This window comes from Hordeum vulgare, chromosome 4H, assembly GCF_904849725.1.
Source record: "Hordeum vulgare subsp. vulgare chromosome 4H, MorexV3_pseudomolecules_assembly, whole genome shotgun sequence".
NCBI lineage: Eukaryota > Viridiplantae > Streptophyta > Magnoliopsida > Poales > Poaceae > Hordeum > Hordeum vulgare.
In genome coordinates this window covers 70782110-70806246 of record NC_058521.1, presented here as the reverse complement: position 1 = coordinate 70806246, position 24137 = coordinate 70782110, and the positions used below count along the sequence as shown (strand labels likewise).

The 24137-nt window shown below is 46.0% G+C and overlaps 1 protein-coding gene across 1 annotated transcript; it reads left to right on the top strand.

Moving 5' to 3' along the window:
* Nucleotides 1-3513: 3513 nt before the first annotated feature.
* LOC123447917 (LRR receptor-like serine/threonine-protein kinase RGI2) lies at nucleotides 3514-5977 on the top strand. The gene has a single exon (XM_045124641.1). It carries the CDS (start codon nucleotides 3880-3882, stop codon nucleotides 5590-5592), a length of 1713 nt encoding a protein of 570 aa, XP_044980576.1. The 5' UTR covers nucleotides 3514-3879; the 3' UTR covers nucleotides 5593-5977.
* Nucleotides 5978-24137: the final 18160 nt, after the last annotated feature.

Sequence of the window (24137 nt, the reverse complement as noted above, 5' to 3'; positions counted from 1 at the left end):
GTTGTTTTTAATAGAATACTTGATGTTTTAAATAGAATACTTGTTGTTTTTAATAGAATACTTGCTAATTTTCTCCTAGGTACAAGATGAATTACATAGAGTGGGCCTTTGGAGAACTATATGGAAAAGAAACTGCGAGGTTCAGAAATAAAATGAGTGATGTGAAGAAATAGTTGGAGGCCTTGTATGACAAATTTGTTGCTCAAGATAAGCGAGCTGGAAATGGAGCAAGTTCTTCATCTACAACTACAAGCATTCCTAGTATCCCGGTTCAAGCTGGGTACCAGTCATTCTTATCAGCCCGTTCAACAAGAGTATCAAAGAGTGAGTTGAGGAACTACTTAGAGGATGAAGTTGCCGCTGCCGATACATGTCTTGATATTCTTGATTGGTGGAAGATTAATGCTCTTAGGTACCCAATTATGGCCAAGATAGCCAAGAGGTTCCTTGCTATGCTGGCTACCTCCGTGTCTTCGGAATCTACCTTCAGCACGTCCGGACGGATTTTAGGTATGTCAACTCCTACAAATGAACTTTAGATATAAACTTGTCAACTTCTCATCCTCGAACTACTTCTCATACTAGATGCCTACCGGAGTTCTTTAAAGCCGGTTATGGTAGAGGCGTTAGTTTGTGCTGCAAGTTATATCAAGGGTGCACACGTTGACTTGAATATGGTGGTATGTTTCGAGTATCTTCCTTGCCAATTTTGGTCTTGTTGTATGTGATATGATAATTGTCTAACTTACACACTTATAGCCGAGGGATGAGAATGAAGAAGATGATGTTGAGACCATCAAGTTACCCGTTGTGGAGGAGATCAATGATTAAATTTGTGTTATGTTCGAACTTGTCGAGTCATGAACTATGAATTGTTATTGCAACTTTGGAGATGAACCTCTCATTTGTGTTATATTCAACTTATCAATTGACATGGACTCTAAAGTGTCGTTGCAAGTTTGTAATCGTGATATTTGTGCTATGAATCTTATTTGTGCTATGTTTCCTATCTAAATCCGTTGTTTTGATGTCCAAAAAACAAATGAAATGCTGTCCAAATTTAGTCCTGCTTGCTGTCCAAATGAATTGTTTGTACATGTGATATTTAGTTATTCTTGCTGTCCAAATTTAGTCCAGTGCTTGCTGTCCAAATGTTGTCGTTTGACAAAAAAAAATTGTTGTATTTGTAATTGTTTTGCTCTCCACAATCAACACATGCTGGCTGGAACTTGTTTTGCAATAGGTCCAGTCGGTCAAAATAGCTTGACCAGAGCAGCTGGTTTAGATAGCAGCAGCTGGAGCTGGTTTATTGCTATTTAAACTGCAGCTGAAGCTGGTTTAGATAGCAGCAGCTGGAGCTGATTTAGTGCTATTTAAAGTGCAGCTGGAGCTGCTTTAGATACCAACAGATGCCTAAAAAGCTTGACCAGAGTATTTAAACTGCAGCTAAATAACAGCAAGCAGCAGCTGGAGCTAGTTTGGAGTCGGCCCTAAAAGCCTGACCAAGCTTTGCTCTGGTCCGGTCCGGTCCCTGGAAACAAGCCCGCTGGAGAGCTCGGTCCGGTCCGGACCGGACCGCCGGCGGCCGGTCCAAAAGCCGGACGGGGCCGGACCGGACCGTGTCCAGGCTGACGTCTGGAGGCCAGTTAGATCCCCGAGCTCCGGCGGGATCGTGCCAGTGAACTGGTTGTCGCTGAGAGCGAGGACCGTCAGGTTCCTGAGCTTCAACCAGAGTTTTGGATTTCGTCCGAGAAAAACTAGTTTCGTCCGAAATTCGCCCATTTCGTTTGGGCCCGGTATTAGTACAAACCGGTCAAAAAATTCGGCCTTTTTTGAACTTACAGCCCGGCCCATGGTCAAAAATAGCCCACATATACCCCCACTAGTATAAAAACTGCTGCACAGGGTTTCCTAACCCTAATTTTCATTCCCCCATCTCCAATCCTGTGTGTGGCGGCTGCAGCCTCATCCTCCTCTTGCCCTGCACCTTTGTTCATTCTCATCCTCCCGTGCTCCATGCCTCCATCTCTGCCCCTCCTCCTCCGGCTTCACATGTGCCCAGCCACCTTCTCCTCCAGCCCTCCACCTCCTCAAGAACTGCTCCTTCTTCTCAGGGTCATGGTTGTGGTAGTGCCGGGGACGCGGAAGGACGAGGGACCGTGTTCACGGCCAGATCCTCAAGAACTGCTCCCTTCTAGTTTGGTCTATATTGTTTCGAAACATGGGTTGTATGATTTTATATGTGTATTTGATAAAGATTATGCTGTATGTTTTTACTCTAGTTTATTTCAAATTTTGTTCAGATTTCAAATTTTGTTTTGTCATTTTCGTCCGAAATTTTCCGAAAAATATCCGAAAATCCGAATTCCGCCCATTTCGCCCAGGCCCGGTAAAATTTGCAAAACGAAATCCAAAATCTTGGCTTCAACAGCGCCGGCGGCACCTGGCCAGTGAAGCCGTTATGGTTCAGGGCCAGGTACGTGAGGTTCTCCCCGAGGCGGACGATGTCGGCGGGGAGGTCGTCGGAGAGCCTGTTCATGGATAGGTCGAGGTAGGTGAGGCCCGTGCAGTTGTAGAGGAACTTAGGGAAGCCGCCGCTGACGCTGCTGTTGCTGAGGTTGAGCGTGGCGAGGCTGGTGAGCCCGCCGATGGCGTCGGGGACGGGCCGGACATGGTGACGTTGGGGAGGGCGATGGAGGTAACCCGGCCGGCGCCGTTGCAGGAGACGTGGGCCCAGCCGGTGCAGTAGTGCGAGGAGGTGGCCGCCGACCACGACGCGAGCTCCGCCGGGTCGCCCCAGGCGCTCTTGATCCTGAGCAGGAGCTGCCGCTCGTCGGCCTGCTGTGCCGCGCCATGGCGCAGGACGAGGCAGAGCGCGAGGAGTGGGAGAAAGGCGTGGCGTGGCGACGTCATGGTTGGTTTCCTCTTGGGGCCGCCGGAGGAAGGCGTGCGTTCAGTTTGGTTGGCGGGAGCGGCGTGCCATGGCTGACTCCGGTGTGGAAACGCGTGGGGGAGTTATGCCGAGACTTGGAGTGCCCAGTGTCCGGCCAGCGCCCACTGCCTCTCCCCGTCGGGAGGTAGAAGGAGGGTGGGGGGAGAGAGAAAGAACTGGTGGGAGGAGAGAAAAAGGTGGCCATGCTGGCACCTGATATGCCTTGTCAGGAAAACGGTTAAAAGAGCTAAATGGGGCAGATAAAACTTTTGATAGTTTTTTGCCACAAATTAGAAAGATTTTGGTAGTTTTCCGCATAAAATCGTATTGTGGTAGCTAATGGACATGGTTGCGCGAATTGTGGTAGTTTTTGACAATTTACTCAGCTTGTTTGAGTCGATTTCATGTAGTGTTTCATGTAGGACGACCACACCCTCTAGTATATTTCTGTCCGACATGAACACCGTCTGACTAGGCTGCACTACGGCATGCGCAATCTGCGACAATTCATTCGTCCCGACCTTTGTAAAAGACTTAAAACTCACATTGAATAGGCAAATAGGTCAAAACTGACGAGTAAACGATGACGATTGATACCAACCTGGTAAATGAGTAAATGGTAGTGCTACTATTCCACAAATCAGGCCACTTGCCGATGAGTAGAACACGGTTCCACCTTGCAAGCTGACGAGGAAACAATGACGATTGATACCAACCTGATGTTGTGAGGCACCACATCACTATGAGTCAAACTTGGACTGCTAGCATTGTGTACGTCGCAGATGGGGGTCTTTGCGCTACTAATCTGACCATTGCTACTTTCTCTACCATTGCTTCGTCTACCCATCTTCTTGCACATATGGTAGTGGACTGATCAATCCCCTTTCACACCATCACCACACCTGCAAACAGCTGACCTGATAGGTTACAGAAGAGAAGAACTACCCATGGAGAAGAGCAGGTATGGCTCGTGTTCTTCTCACCATGGGTTATTGCTAGCGCTGCTGTTTTTCTTGCTGTTCGAGATGTCCATGGCCCGCGTGCAACCACTGCAGCTAAACAAAGCGCAGGAAAGCACCATGAGAAACCTTTCAAGCATGGTGTCCGCCATGGCTCCGTGGAGCAACTGGAACACAACCGACTCGAACCCGTGCCTGTGGAGTGGGGTCACTTGCTCTGTGCCGTCTAAACGCCCCGGTTCATCTGCAGTTGTGCTCCACCTCTCCATGTCTCGCTTTGGCCTCTCCAACTCCACCATACTTGCCTGCTTATGCTCCCTTGATACATTGGAATCTCTGGATCTCTCACAAAACAGGTTCACTGATTTGCCACGGCAGTTCTCCTCATGCCCCTTGGGTGCCAGATTGCGCACGCTCAATTTGAGCTATGCTCAGTTGCCTGGTCCGCTCGGTGACTTCACTCGTTTCCGTAAACTGGAGGTTTTTGATTTCTCCTTCAGTTTGCTGAGTGGAAATGTAAACAAACAGTTGAGTTCTTTGCCCAGATTGAGAAGCTTGAACCTCAGTTCTAATAACCTTGATGGTGGCCTCCCAACAAATATGGTCCACTCTTTGAAGGAACTGGTGCTATCTGGCAACAGCTTCAGTGGCTTGATACCTAGTGGAATCACCATGAATACCGAGATGTTGGATTTGAGTTACAATAAGCTTAGTGGTGAGATACCTTCTGATCTGTTCTTGGTTGCTGGTTTGCATACCGTTGATCTCACCGGCAACATGCTTGAAGGGCCCATCCCACGAGGATTCTCTCGCAGCCTTTATCGCCTTTGTCTCGGAGGGAACTTGCTCAATGGTAGCATCCCAGGATCGATTGGTGATGCCTCAAGCCTGTCTTATCTTGAACTGGACAATAACTACTTGACGGGAGGCATACCCCGGCAAGTGGGCAGATGCAGTAAGTTGGTTCTCTTGGATCTGGCAAGCAACCAATTGAACGGTGCAGTGCCCACTGAGATCGGCAAGCTTGATAGCCTGGCTGTTCTGAAACTCCAAATGAACAATTTTGATGGACATATACCAAGCACACTTGTCGATCTGGTGAACTTGAATGTATTGAACCTTAGCCAAAACTCATTTACTGGAGAGATACCGCAAGAAATTTTCCAGCTACCGCGGCTTTCAAACGTAAATTTGCAGGTCAACAAGATCACTGGCGACATTCCAACTTCAATAAGCTCATCGCAATCTCTTATTGAACTTAATCTCGGGGATAATGACCTCACTGGTGTAATCCCCACGATGCCAACCAGCTTGAGTGCAATTCTGAATCTAAGTCACAACCATCTCAGTGGGTCCATTCCTTCAAATATTGGCGTTTTGAAGGACCTGGAGATCCTTGATCTTTCCTACAACGACTTGTCTGGCCCGATACCATCCTCGCTCGAAGGGTTGCAAAGCTTGACACAGGTGGTGCTTTCTTATAATCAGCTGTCTGGATCCCTTCCAGCATTTCGATCATCTGTGGCAGTCGATTCCACGGGGAATCCGGATCTTCTTAACAACACCGCCAATGCTTCGGACGTGATGACACGCACTGAAGATCACAGCTCAGCTATATGGGTTGCGGCAGTTTCATTTGTAGTTGGCTTCGTTGTCTCTTTCTATGGGGATGGGATCAGAAACGGGTGGCTTGCAGGTTGAATCGGCAACTAGCTGGCTGCTTCGTGCTGCAAGCCGAAGTGCCGAACCCAACGCCAGGCCATGGATGCATGTTATCTATTTATTTTGGTTTGGATTAAAGATACCAATGCGGCTGTAAGAAATAAAAGCTAAAGTACACTTATCTTTTTCTCCGCATAATTTGCATTGAAAGGTATTTTCTCCGCAGAATAGTTGAACTGCAGCAGAGTATCCAGTTTGTCATTAGGAAAAGTTCATATGTAACACTCGACGAACAACGCATTGGACTTTAATTAAGAACAATCGATCGCTATTCTTGCAGTTGTAGATAGTAAACAAGAAAACTGTAAACCACTACATCTGTCCCTAAATATAAGACTCTTTTGCAGGTCAATTAATTTAAAAACAGAGATACTCCTTTTATAGAGTTATTTACCCAAGACCACTATACTTGGGACTAGGGTAACAAATTAGTATCTCACAAAAAACCACCAGTTGTGAGCCTAATACATAACGCGGAGCACTGACGTTGCGTTTTGGCCACAAAAACAGCGGAACCGACAGGTGGGACCCGCCTGTCCGGTGTGGCATGTCTACATGGATAAATTTGCTGAGGTGGACAAGGTCCCATCTGTCAGTGACTAGAGTGGTTGTTTATTTCCTCTTTTTTCTTTTTTACTTCTACCTCCATCTTCATGGGCATTTCAACAAGCAGCTTCTCGGCACTGCTCATCTCGTAGTTGTGGTCGCCGCAGGAGAAGAGCTAGTCGGCGTGAGCTCATCCAGGTCGCCGCTCGCGGACAGGACACCGTCGAGGACGCCGGACACTGAATCATGGAGCCTCCCTTGCCCTCCATCATGCATACAGCAAGGGCGGCGCACAGCTCAGCCATGGCGCGAAGCAAGCATCCCAGCCATGGGGCTCGGCCTGGAGCGCCGCAAATCAGCGCCCTCCGGTAGTGCGCCGACGACCGTTGGGCCCGGACTGGTGCTCGGTCGCAAGATGCCTCCCAGCACGCGCAGCCGCGCCTTTGACGCCGACGCCCATGAATCCCTCGACGCGGCGGCGCGGCCATGGACGACTAGCCCCAGCAGCGCGGTGGTGTCCAGTTCACCACCTTGTTGGTCGTGCACCACCTTAGCTCCTCCACGCCGAGCAGAGGCAACAGTCTGGGCAACAAGGCGGATCCTTCCTGGATCCAGGCGGATGAAAGGGCTGGAGGTGTCGCTGAGGTTGGATCCATGTGGGGCAGTGCCTAGGGCAGCAGGGAAGCTCGTTGGGAGGGGTAGCTCGCCGGGGTAAGGCTCCGGTGATGACGCATGATTTGGCTGGCCGTGGTGGGGGTGGTGGGGAAGAAGGTGGCTGGGGGAGAGAGGGAATCAGAGAGAGGCTGACAGGCGGGGCCTTCAGCCACCTCAGCAAATTTATCCATGTAGACATGCCACATCGGCCTGACAGGCGGGCCCCACCTGTCAATTCCGCTGTTGTCGTGGCCAAAACTCAACGTCAGTGCTCCGCGTTACGTATTAGGCTCAAAACTGGTGGTTTTTTGTGACCTGGCTTAAATCTGGTACTAACATGTTACCCTAGCCCAAGTGTGATGTTTTTAGGTAAATAACTCCCTTTTATACCTAAATAATTGTAGTTGGTTATAATAGGCAAGACTGATCAAGGGGATACTTGAATGTTGGATGGATTGTTGGTACTCTATTTGCAAATCATCCCTAGCAACGAGAAACTCTATGAAGATGCACCTCATCCTTCTTGCCGCGTCGCCGTATCATGACGGTGTGGGTACAACCACATGGTGTGAGGAGTAGGCGGCGGCATGGGCAAGAGGGCGGCGAAGGTGGAGGAAAGAAAGGCCGAAAGTGTATGGGATGGCCCAGAAGACAATTTTTTTAACAAAGTACATATACAAACGTTTATGTATTCTAAAATATATTTCAAAATAATGCGAGCATCAATATTTGAACATTATTAATTACTGTTCCTCTAACCATCCAACCAAAGATTCGCGAGGTGGGTTAAAAAATTGGTTTGTTCAAGCTCTCCCATCGTTGTTAAAAAACAATCCAAGTGTGGAGTCGGGGTTTCATATTGGAATTAGGGATGACCAAACCCTAGCCACTGCCGGACGAGCCGCATAAGTAAGTCACCAGGGCGGCGCTCTTCCACCCCCAACCCGTCCGCCCCACACACTCCTTCTATCCTCCTCCACGCGCCAACTGGATGAGCTCACGGCCAGTATATGCTTTGCCGTTGAGGATGCCAGCCAGAATCGCCGCGTCGTCGCCTCATCGCTGCACTCTCCGGAGAAAAATCCGTAGGTGAGTCCTCGTCTACAACATCTTGTTATGGTGCCTGATACGTCTCCAACGTATCTATAATTTTTTATGGTTTCATGCTATTATCTTGTCAAACTTTGGATGTTTTGTATGTATTTTATATATTTTTTGGGACTAACTTATTAACTCAGTGCCATGTGCCAGTTCCTGTTTTTTCCATGTTTTTGACCCCTTTCACAGGAGGATTTTAAACGGAGTCCAAACGAAACAAAACTGCCAAAAAGATTTTTTCCGAAACAGAAGAAGATCGGGAAGCCTGAGAATCAGGGCAGGGGGCCACCAGGGACCCCACAAGCCCCCTAGCCGCGGCCAGGGGGCCCGCGCCTCCCAGGCTTGTTGGCTCCCTGGGCCTCCTCTGCCCTAGGTCTTTCGCCTATAAATTCCTTAAATCCCAGAAAAAGCAGGAGATCATCGAAAGTACTTTTCCGCCGCCGCAAGCTTCTGTCTCCGCAAGATCCCATCTGGGGCATGTTCTGGTGCCCTGCCGGAGGGGGGATTCGGATACAGATGGCTTCTTCATCAACACCATGACCTCTCCGATGATACATGAGTAGTCCACCATAGACCTACGGGTCCATAGCTAGTAGCTAGATGGCTTCTTCTCTCTCTTGGATCTTCAATACAAAGTTCTCCATGATCTTCATGGAGATCTATCCGATGTAATCTTCTTTTGCGGTATGTTTGTCGAGATCCGATGAATTATGGATTTATGATCAGATTATCTATGAATCTTATTTGAGTTTCTTCTGATCTGTCTTATGCATGATTTCATATCCTTGTAATTCTCTTCGAGTTATGGGTTTTGTTTGGCCAACTAGATCTATGATTCTTGCAATGGGAAAGTGCTTGATTTTGGGTTCATACCGTGCGGTGACCTCACCCAGTGACAGAAGGGGTAGTGAGGCACGCATAGTATTATTGCCATCAAGGGTAAAAAGATGGGCTTTTCATCATTGGTTTGAGATTATCCCTCTACATCATGTCATCTTGCTTAAGGCGTTACTCTGTTCATCATGAACTCAATACACTAGATGCATGCTGGATAGCGGTCGATGTGTGGAGTAATAGTAGTAGATGCAGAAAGTATCGGTCTACTTGTCTCGGACGTGATGCCTATATGTATGATCATTGCCTTAGATATCATCATGACTTTGCGCGGTTCTATCAATTGCTCAACAGTAATTTGTTCACCCACCATAATATTTGCTATTTTGAGAGAAGCCTCTAGTGCACATTATGGCCCCCGGGTCTACTCCACACCATATTTTCAGCCTTACGCTTTTTCTTCGTTTCACTTTCCGCCTTCAGATCTCACTTTGCAATCAATCTTGAAGGGATTGACAACCCCTTTATAGCGTTGAGTGCAAGCTCTTTTGTGTTTGTGCAGGTACTCTGGACTTGACGAGATTCTCCTACTGGATTGATACCTTGGTTCTCAAACTGAGGGAAATACTTACTGCTCCTGTGCCACATCACCCTTTCCTCTTCAAGGGAAAAACCAACGGAACCAAGTCTCCGTCAACGTGTCAAATTTTGGCGCTGTTGTTTGAGAAGTAGCACAAGGATTTCTGGTGCCGTTGCCGGGGAGGATCAAGTCAAGAACTCATCCAAGTAAGTGTCGCCAACTCATCTCTTGCATTTACTTTGTTTGCCAGTTGCCTCTCGTTTTCCTCTCCCCCACTTCACCAATTTGCCTTTTTCGTTTGCCTTTTTCATTCGCCCTTTTCTTTCGCTTGCTTTCTGTTGCTTGTGTGCTATATGCTTTCAATATGCTTGCATCTTTGCTTGCTGAAAATCTAGTGATATGGATCCTCATCCACTTGCTAATCTCTTTAAGAGATCCAATTATGTTGATCCAATTGCTAGTGAGTTGAGTGCACTTAACTTTCTCTATGGAGTTTTCCTTGAGATGCGTGAATCTGAAAATCGTGATGAAGAAGTTCGTGAAGTGATTCACGAGGGCTCCTTGAATGAAAAGCATGATTGCAATGGTTTCACTATAAATCCTATTAGTGACAATCATGCTAAAAATATGCAAAACCCTAAGCTTGGGGATGCTAGTTTTGCTATGTCCACTACTTGTTGCAATGATCATGATTGGGATAATGATTTTTCTTATGATCTTGAAAAAAAAATTAAGCCCCATGATGAATTTGATATTTGCAATAATATTGAAAGTGGGTTTGGAGAAGTCATGACTTTAGTTGATGATAATCCCACTATTTTTGAAGAGCGTCAATTTGCATTCATGTGGATCATGAAGAATATCCTTTTGTTGGGGAACGTCGCATGGGAAACAAAAAATTTCCTACGTGCACGAAGACCTATCATGGTGATGTCCATCTACGAGAGGGGATGTGTGATCTACGTACCCTTGTAGACCGTACAGCAGAAGCGTTAGTGAACACGGTTGATGTAGTGGAACGTCCTCACGTCCCTCGATCCGCCCCGCGAACCGTCCCGCGATCAGTCCCACGATCTAGTGCCGAACGGACGGCACCTCCGCGTTCAGCACACGTACAGATCGACGATGATCTCGGCCTTCTTGATCCAGCAAGAGAGACGGAGAGGTAGAAGAGTTCTCCGGCAGCGTGACGGCGCTCTGGAGGTTGGTGGTGATCTTATCTCAGCAGGGCTCCGCCCGAGCTCCGCAGAAACGCGATCTAGAGGAAAAACCGTGGAGGTATGTGGTCCGGCTGCCGTGGAAAAGTCGTCTCAAATCAGCCCTAAAACCTCCGTATATATAAGGGGAAGAGGGGGAGCCTTGCCTTGGGGTCCAAGGACCCCTAAGGGCTTCGGCCAAGCCAAGGGGGCCAGCCCTCCCCTTCCAAACCGAGTCCAACTAGGTTTGGAAGGAGGAGTCCTTCCCCCTTTTCCCAGCTCCTCTTTTTTTCTTTTCTCTTTGATTTTCCTCCTATGGCGCATAGGGCCTTCTTGGGCTGTCCCACCAGCCCACTAAGGGCTGGTGTGCCACCCCCAAGGCCTATGGGCTTCCCCGGGGTGGGTTGCCCCCCCCCCCCGGTGAACTCCGGGAACCCATTCGTCATTCTCGGTACATTCCCGGGAACTCCGAAAACCTTCCGGTAATCAAATGAGGTCATCCTATATATCAATCTTCATTTCCGGACAATTCCGGAAACCATCGTGACGTCCGTGATCTCATCCGGGACTCCGAACAACATTCGGTAACCAACCATATAACTCAAATACGCATAAAACAACGTCGAACCTTAAGTGTGCAGATCCTACGGGTTCGAGAACTATGTAGACATGACCCGAGAGACTCCTCGGTCAATATCCAATAGCGGGACCTGGATGCCCATATTGGATCCTACATATTCTACAAAGATCTTATCGTTTGAACCTCAGTGCCAAGGATTCATATAATCCCGTATGTCATTCCCTTTGTCCTTCGGTATGTTACTTGCCCGAGATTCGATCGTCAGTATCGGCATACCTATTTCAATCACGTTTACCGGCAAGTCTCTTTACTCGTTCCGTAATACAAGAGCCCGCAACTTACACTAAGCCACATTGCTTGCAAGGCTTGTGTGTGATGTTGTATTACCGAGTGGGCCCCGAGATACCTCTCCGTCACACGGAGTGACAAATCCCAGTCTTGATCCATACTAACTCAACGAACACCTTTGGAGATACCTGTAGAGCATCTTTATAGTCACCCAGTTACGTTGCGACGTTTGATACACACAAAGTATTCCTCCGGTGTCAGTGAGTTATATGATCTCATGGTCATAGGAACAAATACTTGACACGCAGAAAACTGTAGCAACAAAATGACACGATCAACATGCTATGTCTATTAGCTTGGGTCTAGTCCATCACGTGATTCTCCTAATGACGTGATCCAGTTATCAAGCAACAACACCTTGTTTATAATCAGAAGACACTAACTATCTTTGATCAACTGGCTAGCCAACTAGAGGCTTGCTAGGGACAGTGTTTTGTCTATGTATCCACACATGTATATAAGTCTTCATTCAATACAATTATAGCAAGGATAATAAACGATTATCTTGATACAGGAATTATAATAATAACTATATTTATTATTTCCTCTAGGGCGTAATTCCAACAGTCTCCCGCTTGCACTAGAGTCAATAATCTAGCCCTCACATCATCATGCGAATTACATTGTAATAAATCTAACACCCATACAGTACTGGTGTTGATCATGCTTTGCCCGTGGAAGAGGTTTAGTCAGCGGGTCTGCTACATTCAGATCCGTGTGCACTTTGCATATATTTACGTCCTCCCCTTCGACGTAGTCGCGGATGAGGTTGAAGCGTCGTTTGATGTGTGTGGACTTCTTGTGAAACCGTGGTTCCTTTGCTAGGGCAATGGCACCCGTGTTGTCACAGAACAAGGTTATTGGATTCAGTGCACTTGGCACTACTCCAAGATCCGTCATGAACTGCTTCATCCAGACACCCTCCTTAGCCGCCTCCGAGGCAGCCATGTACTCCGCTTCACATGTAGAATCTGCTACGACGCTTTGCTTGGAACTGCACCAGCTTACCGCACCCCTATTAAGAATAAATACGTATCCGGACTGTGACTTAGAGTCGTCTGGATCTGTGTCAAAGCTTGCATCGACGTAACCCTTTACGGCGAGCTCTTCGTCACCTCCATACACGAGAAACATCTCCTTAGTCCGTTTCAGGTACTTCAGGATATTCTTGACCGCCGTCCAGTGATCCACTCCTGGATTACTCTGGAACCTACCTGCCATACTTATGGCCAGGCTAACGTCCGGTCTAGTGCACAACATTGCATACAAGATAGAACCTATGGCTGAAGCATAGGGGATGGTGCTCATATGCTCTCTATCCTCATCAGTTGCCGGGCACTGAGTCTTACTCAATCTCGTACCTTGTAAAACTGGCAAGAACCCTTTCTTGGACTGTTCCATTTTGAACCTCTTCAAAACTTTATCAAGGTATGTGCTTTGTGAAAGTCCTATCAGGCGTTTTGATCTATCCCTGTAGATCTTAATGCCTAGAATGTAAGAAGCTTCTCCTAGGTCCTTCATAGAGAAACTTTTATTCAAGTAATCCTTTATGCTCTCCAAAAACTCCACGTTGTTTCCAATCAGCAAGATGTCATCCACATATAATATTAGAAACGCCACAGAGCTCCCACTCACTTTCTTGTAAATACAAGATTCTCCAACCACTTGTATGAACCCAAATGCTTTGATCACCTCATCAAAGCGTTTGTTCCAACTCCGAGATGCTTGCACCAGTCCATAAATGGATCGCTGGAGCTTGCACACCTTGTTAGCATTCTTAGGATCGACAAAACCTTCGGGTTGCATCATATACAACTCTTCCTTAAGGAAACCGTTAAGGAACGCCGTTTTGACATCCATCTGCCAGATTTCATAATCAAAAAATGCAGCTATTGCTAACATGATTCTGACGGACTTAAGCATCGCTACGGGTGAGAATGTCTCATCATAGTCAACTCCTTGAACTTGTGAAAAACCCTTTGCCACAAGTAGAGCTTTATAAACGGTCACATTGCCGTCAGCGTCCGTCTTCCTCTTAAAGATCCATTTGTTCTTAATAGCCTTGCGGCCCTCAGGTAGTACTTCCAAAGTCCACACTTTGTTCTCATACATGGATCCTATCTAGGACTTCATGGCTTCTAGCCATTTGTTGGAATCTGGGTCCACCATTGCTTCTTCATAATTCGCAGGTTCATTGTTGTCTAACAACATGATTGACAAGACAGGATTACCGTACTACTCTGGAGCAGCACGTGGTCTCGTCGACCTGCGTGGTTCGACAAAAACTTGAACCGAAGTTTCATGATCATCATCATTAACTTCCTCCTCAACCGGCGTCGCAACGACAGAGGTTTCCCCTTGCCCTGCGCCACCATCCAGAGGGATGAGAGGTTCGACAACCTCATCAAGTTCTATCTTCCTCCCACTCAATTCTCTCGAGAGAAACTCCTTCTCGAGAAAAGCTCCGTTTTTTGCAACAAACACTTTGCCATCGGATTTGAGATAGAAGGTGTACCCAACTGTCTCTTTTGGATAACCTATGAAGAAGCACTTTTCCGCTTTGGGTTCCAGCTTTCCAGGCTGAAGCTTTTTGACATAAGCATCACATCCCTAAACTTTAAGAAACGACAACTTTGGCCTTTTGCCATACCACAGTTCGTATGGTGTCGTCTCAACGGATTTTGATGGTACCCTATTTAAAGTGAATGCAGCTGTTTCTAATGCATAACCCCAAAACGATAACGACAAATCGGTAAGAGACATCATAGATCGCACCATCTCTAATAAAGTACGATTACGACGTTCGGACACACCATTACGCTGTGGTGTTCCTGGCGGTGTCAACTATGAAACAATTCCACATTGTCTTAAGTGAGCACCAAACTCGAAACTCAGATATTCACCCCCACGATCAGACCGTAGGAACTTGATCTTCTTGTTACGATGATTTTCAACTTCACTCTGAAATTGCTTGAACTTTTCAAATGTTTCAGACTTGTGCTTCATTAAGTAGACATAACCATATCTACTAAAATCATCAGTGAAGGTGAGAAAATAATGATATCCGCCGCGTGCCTCTACGCTCATCGGACCACACACATCGGTATGTATGATTTCCAACAAGTCACTTGCATGCTCCATTGTTCCGGAGAACGGAGTTTTAGTCATCTTGCCCATGAGGCATGGTTCGCACGTGTCAAGTGAATCAAAGTCAAGTGACTCCAAAAGTCCATCGGCATAGAGTTTCTTCATGCGCTTTACACCAATATGACCTAAGCGGCAGTGCCACAAAAATATGGCGCTATCATTGTTAACTCTAACTCTTTTGGTCTCAATGTTATGTATGTGTGTATCACTATCAAGATTCAATATGAACAATCCTCTCACATTGGGTGCATGACCATAAAGGATGTTACTCATAGAAATAGAACAACCATTATTCTCTGACTTAAAAGAGTAACCGTCTCGCAATAATCAAGATCCAGATATAATGTTCATGCTCAATGCAGGCACTAAATAACAATGATTTAAGTTCATAACTAATCCTGATGGTAACTGAAGTGAAACTGTGCTGACGGCGATTGCATCAACCTTGGAACCATTTCCTACGCGCATCGTCACTTCATCTTTCGCCAGCCTTCGTCTATTCTGCAGTTCCTATTTCGAGTCGCAAATATGAGCAACAGAACCGGTATCGAATACCCAGGCACTACTACGAGAGCCAGTTAAGTACACATCAATAACATGTATATCAAATATACCTGATTTTTCTTTGGCCGCCTTCTTATCAGCCAGATACTTGGGGCAATTGCGCTTCCAGTGACCCATACCCTTGCAATAGTAACACTCTGTTTCAGGCTTAGGTACAGCTTTGGGTTTCTTCGTCGGATTGGCAACAGACTTGCCGCTCTTCTTCGAATTACCCTTCTTGCCTTTGCCATTTCTCTTGAAACTAATGGTCTTATTCACCATCAACACTTGATGCTCTTTACGGAGTTCAGACTCTGCGACTTTCAGCATCGCAAACAACTCGCCGGGAGACTTGTTCATCCCTTGCATGTTGTAGTTCAACACAAAGCCTTTATAGCTTGGCGGCAGTGATTGAAGGATTCTGTCAGTGATAGCTTCTTGCGGGAGTTCAATCCCCAGCTCAGCTAGACGGTTTGAGTACCCAGACATTTTGAGCACATGTTCACTGACAGACGAGTTCTCCTCCATCTTGCAAGCATAGAATTTATCGGAGGTCTCATACCTCTCGATCCGGGCGTTCTTCTGAAAGATAAACTTCAACTCCTGGACCATCTCAAATGCTCCATGATGCTCAAAGCGACGTTGAAGTCCCGGCTCTAAGCCATACAAGACTGCACATTGAACTACTGAGTAGTCCTCCTTACGTGCTAACCAAGCGTTCTTAACATCCTGATCAGCCGTAGTGGGTGGTTCATCTCCTAGCGCAGCATTAAGGACATAATCCTTCTTCCCAGCTTGTAAGATTAGCTTAAGATTACGAGCCCAGTCTACAAAGTTGCTTCCATCATCTTTCAACTTAGCTTTCTCTAGGAACGTATTAAAATTCAGGGTGACTGTCGCGTGAGCCATGATCTACAACACAAATATATCCAAAGTGGACTTAGACTATGTTCAAGATAATTAGAGTTTAACTTAATCAAATTACTCGCTAAACTCCCACTCAAAAAGTACATCTCTCTAGTCATTTCAGTGGTTCATGATCCACTTACACTAGCTCAAGTCCGATCATCACGTGAGTTGAGCATAGTTTCAGTGGTAAGCATCCCTATGCTAATCATATCATCTATATGATTCATGATGGACCTTTCGGTCTCATGTGTTCCGAGGCCATGTCTTCACATGCTAGGCTCGTCAAGCTTAACCCGAGTGTTCCGCGTGCGCAACTGTTTTGCACCCGTTGTATGTGAACGTTGAGTTTATCACACCCGATCATCACGTGGTGTCTCGAAACGACGAACTGTAGCAACGGTGCAAAGTCGGGGAGAACACAATTTCGTCTTGAAATTTTAGTGAGAGATCACCTCATAATGCTACCGTCGTTCTAAGCACAATAAGGTGCATAAAAGGATTAACATCACATGCAATTCATAAGTGACACGATATGGCCATCATCACGTGCTCCTTGATCTCCATCACAAAAGCACCGGCACGATCTTCTTGTCACCGGCGCCACACCATGATCTCCATCAACGTGTCGCCATCGGGGTTGTCGTGCTACTCATGCTATTACTACTAAAGCTACGTCCTAGCAAAATAGTAGACGCATCTGCAACCACAAACATTAGTATAAAGACAACCCTATGGCTCCTGTTGGTTGCCGTACCATCGACGTGCAAGTCGATATTATCTATTACAACATGATCATCTCATACATCCAATATATCACATCACATCGTTGGCCATATCACATCATAAGCATACCCTGCAAAAACAAGTTAGACGTCCTCTAATTTTGTTGTTGCATGTTTTACGTGGTGACCATGGGTATCTAGTAGGATCGCATCTTACTTACGCAAACACGACAACGGAGATATATGAGTTGCTATTTAACCTCATCCAAGGACGTCCTTGGTCAAATCCGATTCAACTAAAGTTGGAGAAACTGACACTTGCCAGTCATCTTTGAGCAACGGGGTTACTCGTAGCGATGAAACTAGTCTCTCGTAAGCGTACGAGTAATGTCGGTCCAAGCCGCTTCAATCCAACAATACCGCGGAATCAAGAAAAGACTAAGGAGGGCAGCAAAACACACATCACCGCCCACAAAAAATTTTGTGTTCTACTCGAGAAGACATCTACGCATGAACCTAGCTCTGATGCCACTGTTGGGGAACGTCGCATGGGAAACAAAAAATTTCCTACGTGCACGAAGACCTATCATGGTGATGTCCATCTACGAGAGGGGATGTGTGATCTACGTACCCTTGTAGACCGTACAGCAGAAGCGTTAGTGAACGCGATTGATGTAGTGGAACGTCCTCACGTCCCTCGAGCCACCCCGCGAACCGTCCCGTGATCAGTCCCACGATCTAGTGCCGAACGGACGGCACCTCCGCGTTCAGCACACGTACAGCTCGACGTTGATCTCGGCCTTCTTGATCCAGCAAGAGATACGGAGAGGTACAAGAGTTCTCTGGCAGCATGACGGCGCTCCGGAGGTTGGTGGTGATCTTATCTCAGCAGGGCTCCCCCCGAGCTCCGCAGAAACGCGATCTAGAGGAAAAACCGTGGAGGTATGTGGTCGGGCTGCCGGGGAAAAGTCGTCTCAAATCAGCCCTAAAACCTCCGTATATATAGGGGGAAGAGGGGGAGCCTTGCCTTGGGGTCCAAGGACCCCTAAGGGCTTCGGCCGAGCCAAGGGGGGCAGCCCTCCCCTTCCAAACCGAGTCCAACTAGGTTTGGAAGGAGGAGTCCTTCCCCCTTTTCCCACCTCCTCTTTTTTTCTCTTTGATTTTCTTCCTATGGCGCATAGGGCCTTCTTGGGCTGTCCCACCAGCCCACTAAGGGCTGGTGTGCCACCCCCAAGGCCTATGGGCTTCCCCGGGGAGAGTTGCCCCCCCCCCCGGTGAACTCCCGGAACCCATTCGTCATTCCCTGTACATTCCCGGTAACTCCGAAAACCTTCCGGTAATCAAATGAGGTCATCCTATATATCAATCTTCGTTTCCGGACCATTTCGGAAACCCTCGTGACGTCCGTGATCTCATCCGGGACTCCGAACAACATTCGGTAACCAACCATATAACTCAAATACGCATAAAACAACGTCGAACCTTAAGTGTGCAGACCCTGCGGGTTCGAGAACTATGTAGACATGACCCGAGAGACTCCTCGGTCAATATCCAATAGCGGGACCTGGATGCCCATATTGGATCCTACATATTCTACAAAGATCTTATCGTTTGAACCTCAGTGCCAAGGATTCATATAATCCCGTATGTCATTCCCTTTGTCCTTCGGTATGTTACTTGCCCGAGATTCGATCGTCAGTATCCGCATACCTGTTTCAATCTCGTTTACCGGCAAGTCTCTTTACTCGTTCCGTAATACAAGACCCCGCAACTTACACTAAGTCACATTGCTTGCAAGGCTTGTGTGTGATGTTGTATTACCGAGTGGGCCCCGAGATACCTCTCCGTCACACGGAGTGACAAATCCCAGTCTTGATCCATACTAACTCAACGAACACCTTTGGAGATACCTGTAGAGCATCTTTATAGTCACCCAGTTACGTTGCGACGTTTGATACACACAAATTATTCCTCCGGTGTCAGTGAGTTATATGATCTCATGGTCATAGGAACAAATACTTGACACGCAGAAAACAGTAGCAACAAAATGACACGATCAACATGCTACGTCTATTATCTTGGGTCTAGTCCATCACGTGATTCTCCTAATGACGTGATCCAGTTATCAAGCAACAACACCTTGTTTATAATCAGAAGACACTGACTATCTTTGATCAACTGGCTAGCCAACTAGAGGCTTGCTAGGGACAGTGTTTTGTCTATGTATCCACACATGTATATAAGTCTTCATTCAATACAATTATAGCATGGATAATAAACGATTATCTTGATACAGGAATTATAATAATAACTATATTTATTATTGCCTCTAGGGCATAATTCCAACACCTTTGGGATAGCTATATTGTTGAATTTGAATATGATCCCACATGTAATATCTATGAGAGAGGAAAAAATTGTGGTAGAAACTTTCATGTTACCAAATTACCTCTCGTTATGTTGAGATTGCTATTGTCTCTTTCTTCTTCCTCGCATATGGTAACTATTGGTTGTCTTGACAATCTGTTTTCCTATAAAATGCCTATGCATAGGAAGTATGTTAGACTTAGATGTTATTTTCACATGTTTCATGATGCTCTCGTCGTGTCCGATTGCTATCTTTTATGTGAGCATCATCGAATTATCAATGCCTAGCGAAGGGCGTTAAACAATAGCGCTTGTTGGGAGGGAACCCAATGAATTTATCTTTGCTTTTTTGCTTTATTATTTGTTGCGTCCACACTATCATAATTCTGTTGTAATTGTGCCTTTTGTGTTTATTTTTGTGTTTGAGCCAAGCAAAACCTTTATGACTAGTCTTGGTGATGGTTGTTTGATCCTGCTGGAAAAAGACAGAAACTTTTCGCTCACGAAATGATTTTTAGTTTTTATTCAGAATGAGCTTTTGAGTTGATTCCTTTTGTTGCTGGTTGATATGCCTTTTCCCATGCAGTCGTAATTTTTCAGAATTTTTGAGGTACCAGAAGTATACGAAGTATACAGATTGCTACAGACTGGTCTGTTTTTGACAAATTCTGTTTTTGTTGAGTTGGTTGCTTGTTTTGATGAAACTATGGTTAGTATCGGGGGGTACTAGCCATGGAAAAGTGGAAATACAGTATCCCAACACCAATATAAATAGAAATCAAGATTGCTATAGTACCTAGAGTGGTCGTAGTTTGTTTTCTTGTGCTAATGTTATCACGAGTTCCTGTTTAAGTTTTGTGTTGTGAAGTTTTCAAGTTTTGGATGATGTTCTCATGGACAAAGAGATAAGGAGTGGAAAGAGCTCAAGCTTGGGGATTCCCAAGGCATCCCAAGCCAAATTGAAGGACACCAAAAAGCCTAAGCTTGGGTATGCCCCGGGAAGGCATCCCCTCTTTCGTCTTCAATCCATCGGTAACATTACTTGGAGCTATGTTTTTATTCACCACATGATATGTGTTTTGCTTGGAGCGTCTTGTATCTTAGGAGTCTTTTATTTTATTTTGTGGTACCATCATCCTTGCTGCACACCTTTAGAGAGAGACATGCACTCATCGTGATTTTGCTAGAATGCTCATTGTGCTTCACTTATATCTTTTGAGCTAGATAATTTTGCTCTATGTGCTTCACTTAGATCTTTTACAGCACGGCGGTGCGAGACTTGGTAGTTGGCTTATGCTTTGAAAGTAGTCCCAAAAGTGATAGGTACCCAAAGAGGATACAAAAACCTCCATCTTCATGTGCATTGAGTAGAAAGAGAAGTTTTGATTCCTCTCAGTTAGTTTTGATACATGGATTTGGTAATACTAAGAGTTATGTTAGTAGGGTGTTGTGAATCTAGAAATACTTGTGTTGAAGTTAGTGATTCCCGTAGCATGCACGTATGGTGAACTTCTATGTTAGGAAGTCAGAGCATAATTGATCTATTGATTGTCATCCTTTGTGTTGAGATCGGTATTGCGCGATGGTTAACACCTACCAACCCTTCCCCTCAGAGTATGCGTTTAGCACTTTGTTTTGATTACTAATAAAAACTTTCGCAACAAGTATGTGAGTTCTTCATGACTAATGTGAGTCCATGGTATAGATGCACTTTCACCTTCCACCTTTGCTAGCCTCTCTAGTGCCGCGCAATTCTCGCCGGTGCACAAACCCACCAAATGCCTTCCTCAAAACAGCCACCATACCTACCTACTATGGCATTTTCATAGCCATTCCGAGATATATTGCCATGCAACTCCCATCGTTCCGTCTCATGACTTGTGCCGTCACTCTCATATTGCCATTGCATGATCGTAAGATAGCTAGCGAGATGTTTCAACGTCATACGCCAAGCTAGATCGTTGCACATCCCGGTACACTGCCGGAGGCATTTCCTATAGAGTCATTTCTAAGCTTTGAGTTGTGAGTAAATAAAAGTGTGATGATCATCATTATTAGACCATTGTCCCATGTGAGGAAATAAAAAAGAAGAGGCCAAAGAGCCCAAATAAAAAAAAGGAAAAAAAGAAGAGAAAAAAGGGGCCTAAGAGCCCAAATAAAAAAAGAGAGAAAGAGATAAGGGACAATGCTACTATCTCTTTCCACACTTGTGCTTCATAATAGCACCATGTTCTTCATGTTTGAGAGCCTCTTGTTTTGTCACCACCATATGCTAGTGGGAATCTTCATTATATAATTTGGCTTGTATATTCCAATGATGGGCTTCCTCAAAATTGCCCTAGGTCTTCGTGAGCAAGCAAGTTGGATGCACACCCACTAGTTCTCCTTTTGAGCTTTCACATACTTATAGCTCTAGTGCATCCTTTGTATGACAATCCCTACTCATTCACATTGATATCTATTAATGGGCATCTCCATAGCCTTTTGATATGCCGAGTCAATGTGACCGTCTCCTCCTTTTTTGTCTCACAACCACCACCACACTCTATTCCACCTATAGTGCTATATCCATGGCTCACGCTCATGTATTGCGTGATTACTTGGCCAATACCGGGGTTGTGCATGATTTACATTAGTTGTGTGAGGATGATGGAGCATAGCCAGACTATATGATTTTGTAGGGATAACTTTCTTTGGCCTTGTTATTTTGAAAGTTCATGATTACCTTGTTAGTTTGCTTGAAGTATTATTGTTTTCATGTCAATAGCAAACTATTGTTTTGAATCTTACGGATCTGAACACTCATGTCACATGAAAGAAGTTGCAAAGGACAACAATCCAAGGTAGCATTCCACATAAAAAATTCATTCTTTATCACTTCCCTACTCGAGGACGAGCAGGAGTTAAGCTTGGGGATGCTTTGATACGTCTCCAACGTATCTATAATTTTTTATGGTTTCATGCTATTATCTTGTCAAACTTTGGATGTTTTGTATGCCTTTTATATATTTTTTGGGACTAACTTATTAACTCAGTGCCAAGTGCGAGTTCCTGTTTTTTCCATGTTTTTGACCCCTTTCAGAGGAGGATTTTAAACGGAGTCCAAACGGAACGAAACTGCCAAAAAGATGGCTTCTTCTCTCTCTTGGATCTTCAATACAAAGTTCTCCATGATCTTCATGGATATCTATCCGATGTAATCTTCTTTTGCGGTGTCTTTATCGAGATCGATGAATTGTGGATTTATTATCAGATTATCTATGAATCTTATTTGAGTTTCTTCTGATCTCTCTTATGCATGATTTCATATACTTGTAATTCTCTTCGAGTTGTGGGTTTTGTTTGGCCAACTAGATCTATGATTCTTGCAATGGGAGAAGTGTTTGGTTTTGGGTTCATACCGTGTAGTGACCTCACCCAGTGACAAAAGGGGTAGCGAGGCACTCATCGTGTTGTTGCCATCAAGGGTAAAAAGATGGGGTTTTCATCATTGGTTTGAGATTATCCCTCTACATCATGTCATCCTGCTTAATGCGTTACTCTGTTCGTCATGAACTCAATACACTAGATGCATGCTGGATAGCGGTCGATGTGTGGAGTAATAGTAGTAGATGCAGAAAGTATCGGTCTACTTGTCTCGGACGTGATGCCTATATGTATGATCATTGCCTTAGATATCGTCATGACTTTGCGCGGTTCTATCAATTGCTCGACAGTAATTTGTTCACCCACCGTAATATTTGCTATTTTGAGAGAAGCCTCTAGTGAACACTATGGCCCCGGGCTCTACTCCACACCATATTTTCAGCCTTACGCTTTTTCTTCGTTTCACTTTCCGCCTTCAGATCTCACTTTGCAATCAATCTTGAAGGGATTGACAACCCCTTTATAGCGTTGGGTGCAAGATCTTTTGTGTTTGTGCAGGTACTCTGGACTTGACGAGATTCTCCTGCCGGATTGATACCTTGGTTCTCAAACTGAGGGAAATACTTACTGCTCCTGTGCTGCATCACCCTTTCCTCTTCAAGGGAAAAACCAACTCAAGCAAGTCTCCGTCAACGTGTGAAATTTTGGCGCTGTTGTTTGAGAAGTAGCAGTGCCTTGTCATCATGCTGGTAGATTTGGGCATGTTTCATGATAGAAACAAAATGGGTTCGTAGCATTGATCTTCCTTAGGTAGAAACTGCCTGTAACATACTCCCTCCGTCCGAAAATAGATGTATCCGACGAAATTTTACAAAACCCCTCTACCCTTTCCTCCGACAAACATCGCAACCCACCGCTCCTGCTTGGTCGCCTTGCCACGCGCCGGCCGCTTGTGTCACCGCCTCGCCATGCGCACTAACCGATTATTCTGTCACCTCGCCGCCGTCTCCATTGCCTCGCCGACCGCCTTCTCCCGCTCGTCTCGCCTCTTCTCTCCATCCTCACTAGGAGCTCAAGATGGAAGGAGTCCCCTTTTCTTCAAAGCTCGCGATTTGCCGGCTCCGACGGTGGCGCTGCCCCGTGCCCCTTGAACTGCTCCAGCCACTGCCCCGTGCTCATCGTGGAGGTAGGGGCGTGGAAGCCGTTGGGGATCAGCGACCGGAAGTGCGTGAGGCTCCGCAAGGAGGTGCTCCTCGCTGGCGAGGATTGGACCTACGACCCGTCCTGCGGCGAGATGCGCACCAAGCGCAAGGGCCACAAGGTCGACCGCATCACCGTCGAGAAGTAAACACCCCCGCGTTTCCCTCCCTTCCTCCTCGCGATCAGCCGTGTCCTGTGTTGTGGGAATGAGCCTGGTGATAGAGGTGAGGGGTACGAAAGGAGAGGGCAGAGTCCTAGCTACGGCGAGTTTGTGCACACGATGTATGACTTCAGACCCCTCTCGTGGAGGTAACAGCCCTACGTTTGAGTGCTCTGGAGCTCTCGTCGTGTGGAATGTGTGTGTTACAGGGGGTGCGAACCCTTGTGCGAGAGGGGACGGGTGGCTTATATAGAGTGCGCTACCCCTCATCAAG